This window comes from Pieris rapae, chromosome 14, assembly GCF_905147795.1.
Source record: "Pieris rapae chromosome 14, ilPieRapa1.1, whole genome shotgun sequence".
Lineage (NCBI taxonomy): Eukaryota > Metazoa > Arthropoda > Insecta > Lepidoptera > Pieridae > Pieris > Pieris rapae.
In genome coordinates this window covers 4,529,355-4,549,045 of record NC_059522.1, presented here as the reverse complement: position 1 = coordinate 4,549,045, position 19,691 = coordinate 4,529,355, and the positions used below count along the sequence as shown (strand labels likewise).

Here is a 19,691-nt window from a genome sequence, read left to right as displayed (position 1 = left end):
TTCGTATAGTCTGATAATATCGGATCGCGACAAAAACATCGTGTTTTGGTCAACTGCTAAACTTCAGTTTGTTGTAGGTCTAGATACATAATATATCTAAACAAAATACCGATATTTTACATATTATACAGATATTTGCTACGATAATTATATTTATTAACAGCTCAAAAATTTAAAGGTATATAGGTGGTCGGTAAGATGGTTTGGATAATAATTCCACTACTCACTCCCTTTTATTTGTTTTATTATATGTAATGTCTTATAATTACTTTTTCATTTATTTTGTGTTATTTGTTTGGATTTATCCTTTGAATAGCTGATCGGGTTGAATTAGGGTGAGTGGGGGGAATATTGAAGGGTTTTTGATGAGATGAACAGAGTTGTGTTTGAACTTCTCGTATAACAATAAAATATGTTAAACTATACTAATTTATAGCTTTGAATAGTATCGAGCAAAACTAACTATTCTATAATATCAATAACATATTGTAAAATCTGTTCCAAAGCAGCGAAAATAAGCATATAAAAATATAGATATAACGACAAAATAGGGTAAAGATGATAACGTGATGGAGAAATATTGAAAATTCTTAATTACTATGTGTACTTAGTACTATAATATAATATTATCTCGACACGCAAAAGTCAACAAATGTAGAAAAGCTTGTAAACTAAAGACTACAAAGTACAAAGTACTAACACGAAATCTGTGGTACTAATCCATTATCCGGTTGTAGGCTATAGCTGTGCAACTGTACAGTAAGCTGTAAGACTTGTATTGTTGTATTCATCCATGTAAAAAAAAACTATAAATATATAACGAAAAAATATGTATGTACTCTTACAGTAAATTGTAAACACATAAATAACATTTATTAAAACTAAAGCGGAGCGTAAATTCGTGGAATAAAAATAACTTAAAATGTCTGCACTTCAAAAGAATATCATGAAAAGTAATCTACCACCAAGAATGCCACGAACATCAGGAGAAGCAAAGTAAAGTTATAATATTGTATTATATATATGATTATTTAAAATACTGCAATAATTCATAAACGGACCTAGTTTTATCCAAGACAATTCTGCTTATATTTTAGGCTTGCTCCATTTAGTGGCGGGCGAAAGCGAAACTATGCTCCAGTGTCATGGAACCAATACTTTGAAAAATCTGTTGATTTGGAAACAGAGAGTGGATCATTCAGAGTTTATTTATCACCAGAACCTGATCACCCACAAAGGCCAAGAATAATAACATTACATGGTGGAGGGTATTCAGGACTTAGTTGGGCTCTTTTCACAGTAGGTATAACATTTACTTAAGATTATTTTAACCATTTGTGACTAATTTATGTTGAGTTTTTTTAATAGTTGTTAACACTGTCTTGAAGACTTGTGTCTTTTTGTGGTGTGTCTTTAATTCCTTAATTCACAGCCTAGGTCCTGAGCTTATAGTGAGGTTATCAACTATTCAACGTTTTATTTTACTTGTTCAACATTACTTATTTTAGGAGGAAATTACAAACATGATTCATTGCCAAGTTGTTTCACTGGATATTCGTGGTCATGGAGAGACACAAGCTAAAAACCCTAATGATTTAAGCATTGAAACATTAATTAAGTAAGTAGTAAAAAGTGAAATGCTCTATAAAGTATCTATAAAAACATATTTTTTGTGTACCCATGCATGTGATTACCAAATTGAATGGTTGACGATGAAACTAAATCAGAGACATGTGCATGTTTTGTCTTACATTATTTCTGTACATTGTTCACAAGTCTTAAAAGTGCTAAAGACCCAATTCAGATTATTATAAATAATTAAAAAAAGGCATCTAATTATTAACAAGTTTAAATTAATAGCTTTCATTTATATGATTCCTGCAATTGTAATTATAGTTTCAAGCTAGATTTTATAACATAAAACACATTATGTTTATTTTTTTTTAGTAAATCTCAATTATTACTTGTATGTTACAGAGACGTAGAACAAGTGATTCATAAGTTATATGGTGATGATGAATTACCACCTTTGATCCTACTTGGACATTCAATGGGAGGTGCAATAGCTGTGAGAGCGGCACATTTACCTGCCATAGAGCCTTATATATGTGGGGTAGCTGTTATAGATGTTGTTGAGGGTAAGTTTTATTTAAAATTCTACATCTTTTCCTTATTCATTTACATTAAATATCTTTTTAAGGAATTTAAAAAAATCAGTAATAACTTCTAGCTTTCCATATCTAATATCTTGATATAGAGTAATTGATATATGGTTATTGAATATATACATCTTCTGTTTTCACTGTAACACAATTTTAAGTAAATAGTTATTCTCTTGAAAGATTCATCAACAAAGGACAATAAGTTTTTTTTGATGCTTAAAAAGAATTTTGGTGATTCCAAAAAAAGAGGGGAAATGATATATTATTGTATAATTCAAAGCTATGGTTAACTCTTTGAATGATGGTCAAAAGCTTAACATCTAGGATTATATCTTTAGCTTATGTTAAAAAAGTTTAAGTATACATTATCTTTATAGGTACTGCAATGGATGCTCTGGCCAGTATGCAAAGTTTTCTCCGTGGCAGACCAACACATTTCAAGAGTCTAGAGCATGCTATAGAGTGGTGGTGAGTTTTATAATAGTAACTATTATTATTAAAAAAAATGTATAGTAACCAAATTTTTTGTTTCTATATTATTAAAACTACATTATATAGAAAATGCAATATTGATTTGACTGGATTATAAGGAGGTTTAAAGATATCTGATGATACCATTCTTTTAAAATTTATTTGTATTTTTAGTGTAAGAAGTGGTCAAGTACGGAATGTTGAATCAGCCAGGGTTTCAATGCCTAGCCAAATTGTCAAGTAAGTAACATATAAATTATTACTTCATTACTAATTTATTTAATAAAATATATTAGGGTATTACATTATTGATTTATTCCGGGTTATTATGGGTAGTCGCGGTGCGAATGTTGTGTCCTCGCAATAAAATACTAAATAAATAGTTCTCCTTAAATATACGAAGTCAAAAGTGCTTATCCAGATGTAATAGTGGAGTTCTTGTTAACTGTGCTATTTGCTGAGAGAAACGGTTCTTATTTACCAAAACTTCTGGGACTTGATGTAAAGTGTATACGTGTCTTGTGATTAATCATACATTAGTCACTTAACAGTGTTATAGTATCTCAAGGAACTGTACTATTTATTCGCCTGTGAAATCAACGCCGTAGTGGCGCAACGTTCTCGTCGTGGTACTCACAATCAATACGACGCGAGATCAAAACTGCTCGTCAACCATTACATTTTTTATTTTTATTTTTTATTTCTTCTGGTATTATTTAATTATTATTGGTTTTATTTTTTTTTGAATAATACAAGATGGATTGTGGCAAATGCCTAAAACATGCCTCTGATGCTGAAATGATTAAATGCACATCTTGTCTCACTGTGTTGCATTTCTTCTGCGCTGATCTTTCTGAAACGGATTTTAAAAGAATTCTTCCAATGAATAGGAAAAAGTGGAAGTGCTCGGCCTGCAAGAGCAAAAAGATTACTCCTACTTCATCGGTGTCACCAAAAACAGGTTTGGCATCCTCATTAAACGTCGACACTGAGATACTGACCAAATATATGGATAGTAAACTCGCAGATCTGAGGCAGCAATGGCGGGAAGACCTCAACGCTGCTATTCTCGAGGTGATGCGGAAATTCCGGGATGACATAATCTCGCTTGAAGCTCGAATGAATACCTGGGAGTGCAGACTTTTGAAAGTGGAAGAAAAATCGCCCAATAATGAATTGTTGCCAAACGATTTGACCGACAAGCATCTTTCTAATGAAACTCTGATCAATGAGATTAGAGATCGCAATCAAAGGGAGAAACACGTCATTATTGCAGGTATACCTGAACAAATAACCATTAAAGCAGAGGAAAGAAAGTTTAAGGATGAGGATAAGATAATACAAATGATTTCCACTATAAACCCAAATCTACCAAAACCCCTTAAGGTCTTTCGTATAGGAAAGTTTAATCCAGGCAAAAACCGTAGAATCAAAGTTTGTTACGAAACAAAAAGTACGGCTAAATTCTTATTACGTAACAAGTCTAAATTTCCAGAAGCCATTAAAATTTATTCAGACTTAACTCCAGCTCAGCAAAAATATCTGCAAAATTTAAACGATGAACTAGTGCGACGTCAGGCTGCGGGAGATACTGACATCACTATTAAATACAGATCTGGAATACCCACTATTACCAAAATGTTTTCAAAAAACTCGAAGTAATAAACACAATCAAACATCTCAACACAGATACGAATACCTATGAAGTCTTAGAAAACCATAATCAGCTACAGCCGCACAAGTCACGCTTATCGTTCTTATACCTTAATGCTAGGAGTATCCGAGTGAAAGGCAAATTTGATGAACTCAAATGCATTTTAAAAACAATTTCTAAAACTGTTCATATCGTACTAATAACAGAAACATGGATCACTAATGAAACTCAGGCCCAAGAGATGAATCTACCAAACTACACTCATTATTTCAATTATAGATCGGATTTTAGAGGTGGTGGAGTCTCAACTTATGTCCATAACAGTATAAGACATAGTTTGTCTGAGTCAACATATAAAGACGGCAACAACTACCTGTGGGTCAAATTAGACAGATATGCCACCGAAATTGGACTTGTATATAATCCTGGAGATACAAACTTCCTAAAGTTTTTAGAAGATCTTCGATCGCAACTAGGACAAAGAAAGAGGGCTGTAGTTTTCGGGGATTTTAATATAGATTTAGCGAAAAAGAGTGATAAACAAACTAAGCAATATATGGATGTAATGGACGAGGCTGGATATAGCATCATAAACAAAATTCAGAAAAAATATTGTACACGTGACTCGAAAACACGAAAATCAATAATCGACCACGTATGTACAAATCTAAGAGATGACTGTTTTCATATGGCATTTATTGAGACTGGAATGTCTGACCATAGGCAACTTTATATTGAATTAAAAAAATCCAAAGCCCCACAATTGATATATTCTGAATATGAAGCCATTGATTATTCAAGATTTTACAAATTATTCAAGACCTACAATTTAGATATAGCAACACTTGATTATTCTCTACTAGAAGAGACCATTAAGGACTGTGTAAGGAAATGTAAACAAGTGAAGAAAAAGATACTTAATCCACCTCAGAAAGATTGGATAAATGGAGAAGCTATTAATGCAATTAATTATAGAAACCAATTATGGGCTGAACTGAAAAAAGATCCTACAAATATAGTTGTTCAAGCACAATATACTACTGCAAGAGACGAGGTCAAAAGAAAGATAAAGGAAACTAAAGATAATTACTTCTCCAACGAATTTGTTAAATACGCTAATAACCCAAAAAAAATGTGGAGTCTAATAAATAAATTGGCTAGTAACAAATTGAACAAAGATTGCACACCTTCAAAACTTATAATAGACACCAAAGAGTTAACTCAAACAACCGATATTTGTGCAGCTTTTAATACATACTTTTCTACCATAGGGCTGAAACTAGCTAATGAAATACCAACACAATTTCACACTAATTTTACACTAGCACTTCCTCAAAGTCTTAATGCTGAATTATCTAACTTCACTCCATGCACAACACTTGAAATAACAAATATAATAAAAACACTAGACACAAATTGCAGTACTGGAATAGATGGAATCAATACTAAAACCATAAAATGCATTATCAATGATCTCTCTGAATATCTCTCGATCTGCTTTAATAAGCTGCTGCATAAAGGTGAATTTCCGGATTCTCTAAAGAAAGCCAAAGTTACTCCTATTTATAAATCAGGCAGTAAAACTGACCCCGGCAATTACAGACCAATATCCATTCTACCTTCAATTTCAAAAATATTAGAAAAAATTATTTATTCAAGACTTGATACTTACTTACAAACTAACAATTTTATTTTTAAACGCCAATATGGTTTTAGATCAAAAAGCAGCAGTTTATCAGCCACAGTTGATCTTATCAGTCATATAAAGGACAACATTGACTCTAAAAAAATGGCGCTGGGTGTCTTTATAGATTTGAAAAAGCGTTTGATACCGTAAGCCACAATCTATTGCTTAAAAAATTAGATCGTATAGGAATAAAAGGTTGTGCGCTAAAATTATTCAAATCTTATCTATCAAACAGAACCCAGATAGTCAAAATAGGTAATGCTCAAAGCTCAGAAATACCAGTAACATGCGGCGTCCCACAAGGGTCTATACTAGGTCCACTGTTATTTTTAATATATATTAATAACATTCACGAGCTCGGTTTACATGGCCAAATCACTCTCTACGCTGATGACACCTGCTTATTTTATTTCGGTATAAATATCCAGACTATGGTTGCTCGAGCTCAGTCAGACCTAAATTCTCTATATTCTTGGTTTCAACAAAATCTGCTAACCATAAATATCTCAAAAACATCTTATGTAATATTCAGAGCAAAAAATAAAATCATTCCTATGTTTCAACCGTTAAAAGTTCAAGACGTTGAAATCACTAACAAAAAATGGGAAAAATATCTGGGTCTTAGAATAGATACATATTTAAAGTGGAACTTTCATATATCACACATAATTACCAAACTAAAATCACTTATAGGCAGATTTTGGTCAATATCAAAATGTATTCCTCAATCCGTACGTCATTTAATTTATAATTGTTTAGTCAAGCCACATTTCATATATCTAATTGAAATATGGGGTACGGCATGTAAAAACATAATTTCTAACTTACAAACACTACAAAATAAATTAATAAAATCATTATTTAGATACAATTTTTTAACACCGACTAATAAAATCTACCAAGAAACCAAAATTATGACAATTAAACAACTGTATGTATATAGCACCTGTATCTTGATAAAAAAATTTTAAATAACTCAATCCATAGTTGCTTGTCGTTTAAAAAAATCAAACACACAACGACACGCAATACTCGTCGAGCGAGTTTGCTTATCTTACCGAAGCCGCGTACAAATTATTTGAAGAAATCTATTAGGTATGAAGGTGTGCAATTATTTAACCAATTACCATCTCAAATTCGTAATATTGGAGTGTTTGACAAATTCAAAAAGGCATTAAAGATGCATGTTAGAATGAACATAGCTGACTAAAATTGTTACGGCTAATGGCGACGTGTATCTCGCTCGTATATAATATATACATATTAATATTAAGTTTCTCATGTAAATAAAATATTTCTGTTTTGTAATGAGAAATAAAGTTCTTCTTTTTTATTCACTTAGTACCTTTTAAACTCCTGACCGATAATATTTTTATTCTTGAAATCTTGAATCTTCACGAAGAGAATAATCATAATAGGACTTAGCAGAATATGAAGCCTAAATGCAGGTCTGTCCAACATTGCTAATATAATAATGCTACTTAAACTTTTTGTATATTTTAAAATACACAGAAAGCAATTAACACATTCTCCTAAATAATACTAAAATGTATACGTAATAATTTAATAAAAAAATAATAAATTTAATAAATAACAATTGAATTTGTAACGCAAAACATTAAACTTCAGCTATTTACCGTAATAGGTATTGTTAGAATTTAGCAATGATTTATTTCTACAATCACGTTTTTTGTAGAAAATTTGCTGTAGTATTAAATGTATGCTGCGAGGATTATTTATTTTGCAAAGTATACTTTAGTTTAAGGAAGTTGTTTTAATTATTGTAAACTTATATGATTATTAAACAAATGACAGCTGCACAACCAATCAGCTGGCAATAAACGAGGTTGACACGTACGTCAGTGATGACGTCACGGATGAAGTGGGTACTTGCGCACGCGCTGACGTCATACTAGAGGAGGGAGAGGGAGAAGGGGACGGATTCGTCAGTCCCACTCCCGTTTCTGGAGGAGCTATGAAGTAAGTACTACCTTTTAATATTTATATTATCTACTTGGCTACTGATTTCATGTGTATATGTCATCTCATTTAACAGATATGCGATAAAGATGATAATTTTATTCCAGAACCTAAGTTGTTCTGACATACATATTTAAGTCTAGTCATATATTTAAAACAAGAATACGTGAACATTATATAACATTGAATAAATACTCTGAACAATATGCTTGCCAAATTAAAGATGAAATACAATTTTAAGCTGCCTAGAATATTTCCTAAGAACAAAACAAATAATTCAATTGATTTAAGTATTTTTATTTACTTATTTATTAACTTCGGCAAATCATGTTCTCGACAAACAAACAGCAATTCATGTTCATATACATTTTGATAATATGTTGGCTTATATCGCTGGAAAATAAATTCTGGTTGTACTTGCCTCAACAAAAAACCTCTCTAAAATTATATTAGATATTGTATGAACAATTTTTTGAACTGTATATAGTTCTTTAATTATTTGAACTGTAGTTTGATTGTGAGAAATTCGACTTTTATTTTAGTAAATAACTTCACGCAGACCGTATTGCCACAGACAAATATTATTTTATCTAGACTAGCAAAGCCAGTGATCTTACATCCTCAGGCTTCTGTATCTGTTTTGTGATTTCTTTAATAGCGTTTTCCTTGTGCCTGATACACACGTCGACTTTTCCAAGGCAGACTTTCCTGACAATGTTATCCTTTACCGTTCGAGCGTCTATTAACGCGCACATAGAAGAAAATATATTCATATCAACCATTTTAGGTATCGTTGGCGAGTGGATTTGTCAAAAACCGAACAACATTGGTCGGGATGGTTTTCTGGGTTATCGAACTCGTTCTTAACGACGCGTGCGCCGAGGTTATTGCTACTCGCTTCTGTGGACGGACTCGACAGAGAATTGACTGTTGGACAGATGCAAGGTAGGCTTATGAAATATGTTTGTTTCAAAATTACAGCATTTTCTGTAACTCTAATGAGATGTTTTAAATATTTGCCTTATCAGTTGCTGGATGTTTGTAACGTAAGTTTTGAAATCTATATATATAAAAGAAAGTCGTGTTAGTTACACCACTTATAACTCAAGAACGAAAGAACAGATTTGAGTGAAAATTGGTATGGAGGTAGCTTAGAGCCAGGAGACGGACATAGGATACTTTTTATCCCGTTCGACAGCGTTCCCGTGGGACTTGACATGAAACGTCAGTCACTATAAAAAGTGGTATAACAAATAAGAATCAGACTTGGAATAATAAAACGCAAATGATAGCTATGTAATTGACGTATAATGACAGCTGTGTAATGACGTATATATGACAATTTGATATTTGTAAGAAATCAATATTCAAAATATTTCTATTAAATAAATACGTTTAATTATTTTTACAATTTACAATTTAATTATAATGATAGTGCTATTGCCCATTCGTATAAACAGTGAAGAGAACTATAAAACTCGGTATTGTCGTATGTATACAGTTCATCCAAAGAATGATGAATGTTTCTATTTGTTGTTGTTGTCGAATGACGCATTTAATCGAGTATTGGAACGGGAACGTGAATATGATCACCAGGAATTAGATTTAGTAGTTCAAACGAATGTACCCCTGTTGAAATACCAACAAAAGGAAGTTTATGATACTTTAATGAAGGCAAACGATGATGAAAATGGTGGTTTATATTTCCTAGATGCCCTTGGTGGAACTGGCAAGACATTCCTCATGTCATTAGTTTTAGCAACTGTTCGGGCGAGATCCAACATAGCGGTTGCAGTTGCTTCTTCTGAAATAGCAGCCACATTGTTAGAAGGATGCCGTACGGCTCATTCAGAATTAAAATTACCGTTAAATCTTCAAACTATTGGAGAACCAACGTGTAATATTGCAAAACACTCAGCAATGGCCAAAGTTTTAGCGGCATCGAAAATCATCATCTGGGACGAATGCACAATGTCGCATAAACGTGCATTGGAAGCACTTAACCGAACATTAAAAGATTTACGCAATGAATCGAGATGTTTTGGAGGAGCAATGATTTTACTGTCTGGCGATTTCCGCCAAATACTGCCAGTAATTCCAAGATCTACGGCTGTCGACGAAATAAACGCTTGCCTCAAATCGTCAAATCTATGGCGCTATGTGACGAAACTGCAGCTGACAACAAACATGAGAGTTACATTGCTTACTGATAAAAAAGAAGAAAAAGAATAAAGATGTAGATGACCTGAACTACATAATGGTATGCGTTTGGTGGTTAGAAAATTGAAGAACAATGTAATTTACGCTACGATAATGATAGGAAAATTCAAAGGTGAGGAAGTTCTTATTCCGAGGATCCCGATGATCCCAACCGATATGCCGTTTGAATTTAAAAGACTTCAATTTCCGATACGTCTTGCATTTGCCATGACCATCAACAAATCACAAGGCCAATCCTTAAAAGTTTGTGGTTTAAATCTAGAACATTCATGTTTTTCCCATGGTCAATTATACGTGGCATGTTCACGGGTCGGAAGACCATCAGCGTTGTTTGTTTTTGCGCCTGATAATAAAACAAAAAATGAAAAAATGTGTATCACAAGGTACTTAAGTGAAGAGCAACCTATGTACTAAAATACAGAAATAATAATGAATGATTAATGTAGGTATTTAATTTTTTTGTATTTTTTCCAATAAAAAAACCCAAACTGCTTATTTATTGCCATTAAGGCGGAACAAAGTTCGCCGGGTCAGCTAGTATTGTATAGAAATTTCTGATTAATTAATTGTTAAGCTTGTTTTTAATTTAGGACATTTTATGAGACCGATATGGATGAAAAAGTAATGTAACCACGATAATAAACGGTATTATTAAAACATTAAGTTGCAAATTACACGGACGTAGTGATTAGTGGATTACGTGTCTTTGGCCAATCGCATTAAGCTGCTGGCGAAAGCGGTTAAAAGGACAGCTTTAATTTTTCTTCTGGTCGTTTTATTTCGCTAAAATTGTTATTAATTTCAGGAAAATTTCAAATGCAAGTACTTACGAGGTGCGGTCACGCCGTGCACGAAGATTCACCCGCTGAGGTAACTTTAATTCTAGGTTTTTAGAAGCTATAAACGAACGTACATCTCATGAAAAATTGAACGCGTGTATATATTTATTATATATATGTAAATTGTTCTCTAGGTGGCGAGAGTTCTCGCGTCGTTTTTACTGCGACATCGTCTGACTTCACCGACGGACGAAGGAGAAAATATGCATCTAGCTTCAGCACCCGGCTGTTAATGCGATTGTATAAACTTTTTGTATTTTTGTTGGTATTTAATTTCATCATTTGTGCGGCAAAATAGACCAATATATTTTTAAAACAAAATCGACGTTTTTTAATGTTATATTTATGAAAGTAAGTTAATTTTTTTGGTATCTTAATTTAGGATCTCTGTGCTTTCGAAGCAGTACATTTTCATTATTAAAAATCACATTTGTTTAGTTTTATGCCGTCCAGTGCTTTTTTTCTTTGTGTTTCTATAGAATTAGATTATTATAATACCTAAATAGACGTACATACTGTCATGTGCTGGTTCTCAACTTTCAAAATATTGCAGTCAAGCTATAGATTTATTTCATAATTTGTAAAGATAGTATTACTCGTGATTTTATTGAAAAATGTTGTGAATAAAGTATTGCGAACATTTGTTGTTTTATTTATCTTATTACAATAAACAAATCAAACGTTCTATGTGCGTTTTTCAATGCCGCGTCCACACCGGGCGGGCAGCCTCGTTAAGAAACTTTCCGCGAGGCGGCCGCGCGCGCCTTGCTCGAGCGTCCAGAGCAGTGTTCACAACCTGAAGCCAGGCAACTATCGTACCAGGGCCGAAAAATTATCGTACAAATCAGGAAAATGGATAAAATACTTTCAAAAATCATATAAAACGTGACAATAATATGTTGGAAATGATTTATAGTTTAAATCTTGTAAACTTGTATTTTTTAAATTGAAAAAATAATAATTCAAATTAAACGTTCGACGTATGGCAAGACCTGAGCTGGGAGTGGACGAGGGCACTTCGAGTGTGATGTGTGAAAACAATGAGCCAATAGATGGCACTAACACTAAAAACTGTAATTATTATTGGGCAATGTGTGTAATCATCAAACTTTTCATGAGCACGGAAATTATCGTACGGTTGTGAACACTGCTCCAGAGTGCGCACAGACGACTGATTATTGAGGTGCCGTTGAGCAAATAAAGAACTCGGCACTCGACGGCTCGGTCACTTGCCTGCGGCAGAGCGAGCGCTTGTCTAGGCTGAGACTCGTCCACACTGACCGAGCCGCTTCGCGCGGCAAATGTCTGCCACTCTCTGCGTGGACGCGCCTTATTCCGAAGAGGCCCGAGAGACTTCCATTATGTCTTTATCACCATACCCTCATCATGCCTTGCCAAGATTATGAAGGTGCAAGCTGTACTTCTAACATACTATGAAATATGTTCCAGCGCAACGAGCGGAACTATTGTTCTAATATTATCCGCACACTATAGAGTATAGATAGAACGTAGTCTTGCGTTTGTACGGTTAGTAGATAACGTTGGTAATGAAATCTGTTCTGTGAAATACAATACGTCTAAACTGCAAATATATTAAGATGTCAAGATTAACTTATAAGGCGAAAGAAATAAAACACCGAAGAATTGCATAAACATCTCCAAACGTCATGATTTGTATATAAGCGAAAAGCATTTTGCTAAATTTTAGTAGAGGTATAAATTAAACAAACCATGAAGTTTGAAGTGACTTTATTTAGCGACTTACAATATGACTAGCAAATAATAATGGTAACATTTTCATAATTAATACTGTTAATAACAACCAGAATTAAGTACACAGTAAACAATATATTCATGGCCAGTAGATTAATAATTATCTATTATAATATTCACTGAATTTCTGCACGGCTATATTAAAACTTAGAAATTGAGCTAGGATTTTTACAGTTACAGCCAATTCTAGTAATTTAAACCAGTATGGTATTACAGAGGTCTGTAAATTTATTCAGTAGCAGGTCTATATAGATAGTGCAATTCACGAAGACGCGCCCCACCAAATTTTAGTTAAGGGGATCACGGGGTACGGGGTGTTTGCTCCCAGCGTCAGTTGCGAACCATCAGCGGTTTATTGTAGTGTGTGTACCGATAACACACATCGAAGCTTGTGTGAATGTAGTATAACGGTTAGGAGAAATAGTGGGGCGCATCTCCGTGGACTCACTATTACTGTATCGTATTAGTTTAGCCTGTTAAGGTAACATAATTTTGTGAATAATTGAAAACAGGTCTATATTATCAAAAGCCCTTAACATAACCACTAATAGGAAGATTACTACATCATTGGATCTTATTTTAATCGTATCAATAACGGTCACAATAGAAATTGTTGTTTTACAATTTTATTTCTCTGAAAAAGAACGGCTGTCAAAGCACATTTCGATACATATAACCTATTTAAAATTAGGTTTCTTAGCAATCACGGTTCGTATATTGGAGCTTTAGATATCGAAAGTATCATAAAACTTACTAGCCATGACAATTATTTTTAAACAACAACCCGATAAAAAATACAATAAAAATCTCACTGATAAATTGCATTTTTAAATATTTTATAAATTTGTGCATGGGTGTTAATATTTGTTAAAATCTAGTTAAGCAGATTAAATTAATTAAATTGTTAAGCGTTCATTATTTCTAAACAAGCGTTACAATTCACTATAATATTCACTTATTGTATCGGTAACATTGATATAATAAGAGTCTGTTTCACAATGTCCGGATAAGTTCCAAATAAGCTATTTATTACTTATTGGTAGGATAAACAGTATTTTTGCGTTTCACGACTGTCAGATAGCGCTATTTGTCATGAAATGGGAAGATCTTATTCGGAAGTATCTTTCGAATAATTTATGTGTTGGATAGCTATTTGGTACTTTATCCATACATTGTGAAACAGGCCCTAAATATACAAATCCGTAGTAAGAACTTACGCCCGCACCGTACAAATTTAAAAAATTACCAAATTATTAAAATTATTAATTAATAATTATTATTAATTATTGATTTTACAAGCGAAATTGCAAAATCAGCGCTACTGATACCGAGATAACTGTACCCAAATTGGATATTAAAAAGTACCGATGATCTATGATATTTAAAAAATCCTCCATAAATTTGACCAAGCTTTCCATACAGAATCGTTCGAGATTTTCATGTTGTTCGTGGTGTTCTAGCATGAATTTGTGAACGATTTTGTTAAGAAATATTTAACAAATTAATAGAAATATTTAACACATATAACTCGCGTTTTATACTTTGGCATACTCATCGATGTACTAAAATGAATATTCCAACAAAACAAGTTTTTATGTTACGTACAGTAGTTAAATTATATTAGTAAAATACACAACATTAAAAACTTTTTTTATTATCTTGAATCGCTAGGCATTATCCCTTCAACTAAACAGCTCTCAAACTCTTAACGTTTAAAATATCTAACTGATAAAATCGTATGCTGTTAAGTAATTAACAAATTTAATTCTATAACATAATTTTTTAATTGTTAAAAAGAAAAAAGTCATTTAATTAACAAATAACACCTACTCATCCGCCATCTTATCTGTCAATCGGTTATAGGTAAAAAAATTAAATAATGTTTAAAAATTTGAGAAGCGTTCATCGATAAGGGGGATAGATAATAGAGGCAAGCCAGGCTTATTATATAATATATATGTATAAAGTTTAGGAGACTCACATTAAGAGATCTAGACAAATTACATCAAAAGTTATTTTTATAAATTGTAAATATAATTCAATAATTATTAAAGTAATAGTTTGTTAATAATAATAATCTCTTGGATTACATAATAAATAAAGACGGTAACTTTCTGTGCAAATAAATAAATTACGCTATTAACCCGTTTCACAGGTATGCTTCACAGCAATGAATAAATAATAAAATGTATTTTTTCTACACTATGGTTATGATTAAGTCAGCATATAAATAATTTAAACTGCGCTTTTCATTTCCTGTTTGACGCACGACTTGAAGGCCTCCCAACCTTCATTTTTCGCCGAAGACTGGAATAAAAAGATAGATTTATCTCCTATCCATGATAATTATGGCTATACGAAAGAAAAAAAAATACCCTAATAACGACTGAAACTCTTGAACTTGGACTCTTAATTGAATTGGAACATTTAAAAAAAAATTCGATATTAGGGAGCGTACACGCCAATAATTAAAAAGCGCGTTTAAAAATCTCCAAAAATTGCGTGACGTACTTGAACGCACCCTAAGTATAAGCGGATAAAATTTGTGGACATACACATCCTAAGAAACTTCCAGTCTTCCAGTAAACTCTTTTTTGGAGCTGGTAAAAAAACAACCATAAAATATTTGTGAAATCTTTGTGTATTAGGATTTGAATCAGCATGTTTTATCATCATCGGTTTAGATATCTGCCTATTTCTGGATATGTAATACACTAGTAAGTGTAATTTACAGGTATTTAAAATTGGTTTATTTTTAAACCTGTAAGATTTGTTTTTTGGGTCCTATTATACATATTGAATGAATGAAATTGAATATATGTACCTTAAATCCCCTATGAAGTCTATCCTTCATGATAGCGATGAACTCCTTATAGCTCAATAACCCATCTCCGTCCGCATCGAAAATCGCGAACACCGTACTCACTAAGTGCTCCGATTGAGCGATTCCAGTACAAATTTTTACCGCGCGGTGAAATTCATCTGGAAAAAAATATCTCAATTATATTATAATCTAGCCATCATTTTTCGACTCGTGTACGGAGTTTGTTTTTTTTTTTTGGTTTTGGTGAAGTTGAGTGGCGCCATTGCATTGATTGCTGTTTTGTTTCTGGATTGACGTAGGATATATCATAATACCGGTAACAATGTGTCCTTTTGGACACAAAAATCTTATTACAGCGCGAACTTCACAGCTGGCGGGAGAAACGATTATCGCGGACGAATTGTCTACTGTACGCACAACTAGTAAAATTACTACTGAATCAAAACAACACCTGAAATAATTGCACGAGTAGTGCACGTACAGATATGTACAAGTTTAAACGTGTTATGACTTGTCGATTCTAAAATAAAAGCAAACGGCCTTATATTTTTAATATGCCTCTTAGTATATATAAATAAATAAACGGAAATTCGTATATGATGCCGAAGCAGATTTAACTCATTGAAATGTAATAAAGCATAATAACAATAATCTTTGTCAAATATGAGTGTTGTAAACCTTTAGATATCGGATGATCAGCCAGCGTATACATCCTCATGGCAATGGTGAAATCTTCCAAATTATTCAGAAACTGACAAAACGTTTTGAACTCGTGAAACGTGATCCCTTGCCCGTACTTCACCCGGTCCAATAATCGATCGAGATACATGTCGTATTCATCTGTATCTAAATACGTGTAACGGAGGAGAATTTTTGCAAAATCCACTTCCGATATTGTTTCGTGACCTAAAACAAACAAATATTACAATTATTTTAGAGATTTTTAATGTTGTCGTTATGTTAGTTAGATAATCGTTTATGGCACAAGTTTTAGTCAGAACTAAAAACAACTGGACAACCTTTACATTATGATGAAATGTCAACTAAAATAACTACAGTATTTGTTACTCAAACTCAAACTCAGAAATATCTTTATTCATATACGAAAACATGTACACGTATAACGTCAAAAATAAAAATTAAATTAATTTTAAATTTTCATTTACAATCACAATGGGAGGAGCATATCTTTCAGGCCGTTAGTTAAACGGCTAGGCAGTTAATTGAACGGCTAATTAAGGGCCAGTTTTTTGATCCGTAGTAAAAAGTGGTATGACCATTTGTTACTTTAACTATAGTTAAATGACTAACCAGTAGTAAAATCGTAAATGCGTTTTTCAATGTCTATTTTAACTATAGTCAAACTTAACAACTGGCCAATTTGTTGCCAGTGCAATGAACAATGACATCCCAATAAAAATGTTTTTTATTTGTGGGGAATATTTATTTTGTATGACAACACTAGACAAACTGAGTGAATGAAATCCATTTTTGACATCTTCATTCGTTATTTGTTCTTGAAAAGTTTGAAGTGTCAAATTAATCAAAATATAAATAAAGTTGTTTTTCTCTGTTTTAATACGGTTTACACCTATAAAGATACTAAAATATATAAATAACGATGTCAGCAAGCAGCCAACGGGCAAACAAGTAAGTACAAACATATTTTCGTGTTATTTATTCCGGCTTATCTTGTGTTTCGTAAAAAAATAATACATTTATGTTTTGTTAAAGGGACCGTACTAACTTGGCTCAAAAAGAAACCACCAAATTGATGATGCTACTCAAGGATTACCCAGTCATAACCTGAAAAGAAATGGATCACTCCAGCTATCTATAAAAACAAAAAGGGAGAGCGTGATTTGCCGAATTATGCTAAGGAAGAGAATCGAAAACATTTGCTGCACAAAGAAGCATAATCTCGTACGGGATTTTACTGTGGGGTCGGGCTGCTGACATTGAATCCATTTTTATTTTTCAAAAGAAAACTGTCAGAGACAGTTATAAACTTTGTTGTTACGAATCTGTTAGACATAATTTCATTACTAGAAATAAAGATGAAGTAGCTGAACCATCTTTCAGATTAGCCAAAATTCAAACATCATTTATGTATATATTGGGTTAAAAGTTACAATAAAATACCCTGTGACATTAAAACTCCGCAATAAGTGAAAATTTACATTTGTAAACAAGTATAATCCAAATTAAAGGATTATATTCAAGAGAAGAATGCTGTGAAATAAACTGGTCCTGCTTCATAGGATAATCATAGAGCCTTGACAAAATCAATTGGTTGCAGATCTAAATTTACATATTATTTTTTGTTGTATAATACTACAAACACATTATTTTAGTATTACTAACTACAATAAAGACCTGTATAGTGATATTATTTTAGGAGTACATAGTCTTCACATATAATTATTTAACTTATGTATACAAATATTCTAAATTTTATTTAAAAAAAAAGAACTTAACTGTGGAGTTTCTTGCCCATTCTTCTCCACATGAAACTACCTTTTGGAAGCGGCAACTAGAATAATCTTTATTCAAAAGTGCCGTTTTAGGTGGTCTAATTGGAATAAATGATTTGATTTGAAGCCCGCCAAAAATCCATGCAAGTGAAATGCAAGAAGAGACAATTAGGTAGTAAATATGAATTAAATTGCTGCTTTAAGGTTTCATGTATTGTTTTTTTAATAAAAATTGTTTGTATTTATGTTATAATTAAACATTTTATTAATCTAGTCACATGTTTCATTTAACATTTCTTGTAAAAAAGTAGATTGAAGCTAACTCATATATGTAATAGAAAGCCCTTAAGAATATCCTAGGTCGCTAACTAGTGTATAGCTGTAGTTCATTGCAAGTATGTAGGTAACATATGAGTTAATATTATAGGCTTTTAAATACATGATAAATTTAATATTATTTATTAATATACTTCATCATTTACTACCGCGGTTCTGTAGCTAGTAATGATTCTAATGCTCTGCTAAATCTCTGCTATGGAAGGTAAAGTGTGGAATTTCCATCGTCTTTCGGCAGATATTCCCTCTTTTATATAAATATATTATGCAATATACAACAATGATAGCCTGTAGGTACATTTTTTAAAGCCACCCTTAATTGTGACCCTATGCAGGGAAACCTTCTTTTCCACGCTCTAAATGCTCTTTCCACCACAATTTACTTAATTTTTTGCTTTTTCTTATAATAAATGTATTTATCATAGCTTGATTTCTGTGACAATCAGCTGTTACTTTATGAATAACCAGCGGCCATCTTGTTTAACCTTCCTACACTGAGTAGTTAACTTTTCTGACTAATGGTTAGATATTTGACCATTAGTAACTCTTACCACGGATCAAAAAACGCATTTTGCTGAATTTTAACTATTAGTAACGATATTTGACCAATAGTTGAGTTAACTACGGATCAAAAAACTGGCCCTAAGCTAGTTGGATGCGTTGCTTTCCCTTTTAGTTAAAATTGTATTTAAAGTCAAATAAAGTTTATTTCTAAGATTTTTACTAAGTCCAAAAAGGGAACACGATAAATACGTTTATATAATTAATGTTTAAAAATGTGCAACGATTATTTCAGCATAATAGATAGACAATGTTTGCATGTTACCTTTAGAAAGAAAGATAGACCGTTTTTCTAGACGTACCTTTAGAAAACTCGTGGAATTCAAGCTCTAACACTTCCGTCTGCAAATTCTCCATAAACAGGCGAAAACCTTCAAACTTCAGATCGTTGTTGCCTTTCTTACCGAAGAAATGTACCTGAAACATTGGAAATGTATTAGAACCTTTTTAGAAGGTTTTTCTTCTTTTGAATCACGGCAACACCAATAGACTGAAGGCGAAGGAAAATCGGAAAGGCAAAACGCCACTGATTTTTACAAATGCAGCTACAGTTAATTATAAATTAGTCGACACAAGTTTTTTTACATAATAAAATATATGTAGCTTTTACGATATCTTTAATTAAATTAAAACAAAGATAGATAGAATAATTTGTGATACAAAAGAAACAAAAGAATAACGCCAAGACCATCTAGAGTTATATACTATCA

The 19,691-nt window shown here is 32.5% G+C and overlaps 2 protein-coding genes across 4 annotated transcripts in view; one reads left to right on the top strand and one right to left on the bottom strand.

Annotated features, from left to right (window-relative positions):
• Nucleotides 1-722: 722 nt before the first annotated feature.
• LOC111000426 (protein phosphatase methylesterase 1) lies at nucleotides 723-11,653 on the top strand. Its single transcript, XM_022269849.2, has 10 exons — nucleotides 723-996; nucleotides 1,098-1,299; nucleotides 1,509-1,618; nucleotides 1,978-2,138; nucleotides 2,540-2,630; nucleotides 2,808-2,873; nucleotides 7,790-7,954; nucleotides 8,742-8,899; nucleotides 10,980-11,044; nucleotides 11,148-11,653. Exons 1-10 carry the CDS (start codon nucleotides 923-925, stop codon nucleotides 11,244-11,246), a joined length of 1,191 nt encoding a protein of 396 aa, XP_022125541.1. The 5' UTR covers nucleotides 723-922; the 3' UTR covers nucleotides 11,247-11,653.
• A 1,002-nt stretch (nucleotides 11,654-12,655) lies between these two features.
• LOC111000432 (calcium uptake protein 3, mitochondrial) overlaps nucleotides 12,656-19,691 on the bottom strand; it is a 70,259-nt gene continuing 63,223 nt past the window's right edge. For all 3 annotated transcript variants that reach the window (XM_045631207.1, XM_045631208.1, XM_045631209.1), the window contains 4 exons: nucleotides 19,284-19,398; nucleotides 16,289-16,516; nucleotides 15,611-15,768; nucleotides 12,656-15,093 (listed from right to left, as the gene is read on the bottom strand). In XM_045631207.1, coding sequence (XP_045487163.1) covers nucleotides 15,022-15,093; nucleotides 15,611-15,768; nucleotides 16,289-16,516; nucleotides 19,284-19,398 — 573 coding nt within the window. In that variant the 3' untranslated portion in view covers nucleotides 12,656-15,021. The remainder of the gene's footprint in view (nucleotides 15,094-15,610; nucleotides 15,769-16,288; nucleotides 16,517-19,283; nucleotides 19,399-19,691) is intronic.

Coding starts and splice junctions, on each gene's coding strand:
- LOC111000426 (XM_022269849.2), top strand. CDS start 923: ATGTCTGCACTTCAAAAGAATATCATGAAAAGTAATCTACCACCAAGA. Junction 7,955..8,741: donor GTTTCTGGAGGAGCTATGAA/GTAAGTACTACC, acceptor CAACCATTTTAG/GTATCGTTGGCGAGTGGATT. Junction 11,045..11,147: donor ACGAAGATTCACCCGCTGAG/GTAACTTTAATT, acceptor ATTGTTCTCTAG/GTGGCGAGAGTTCTCGCGTC.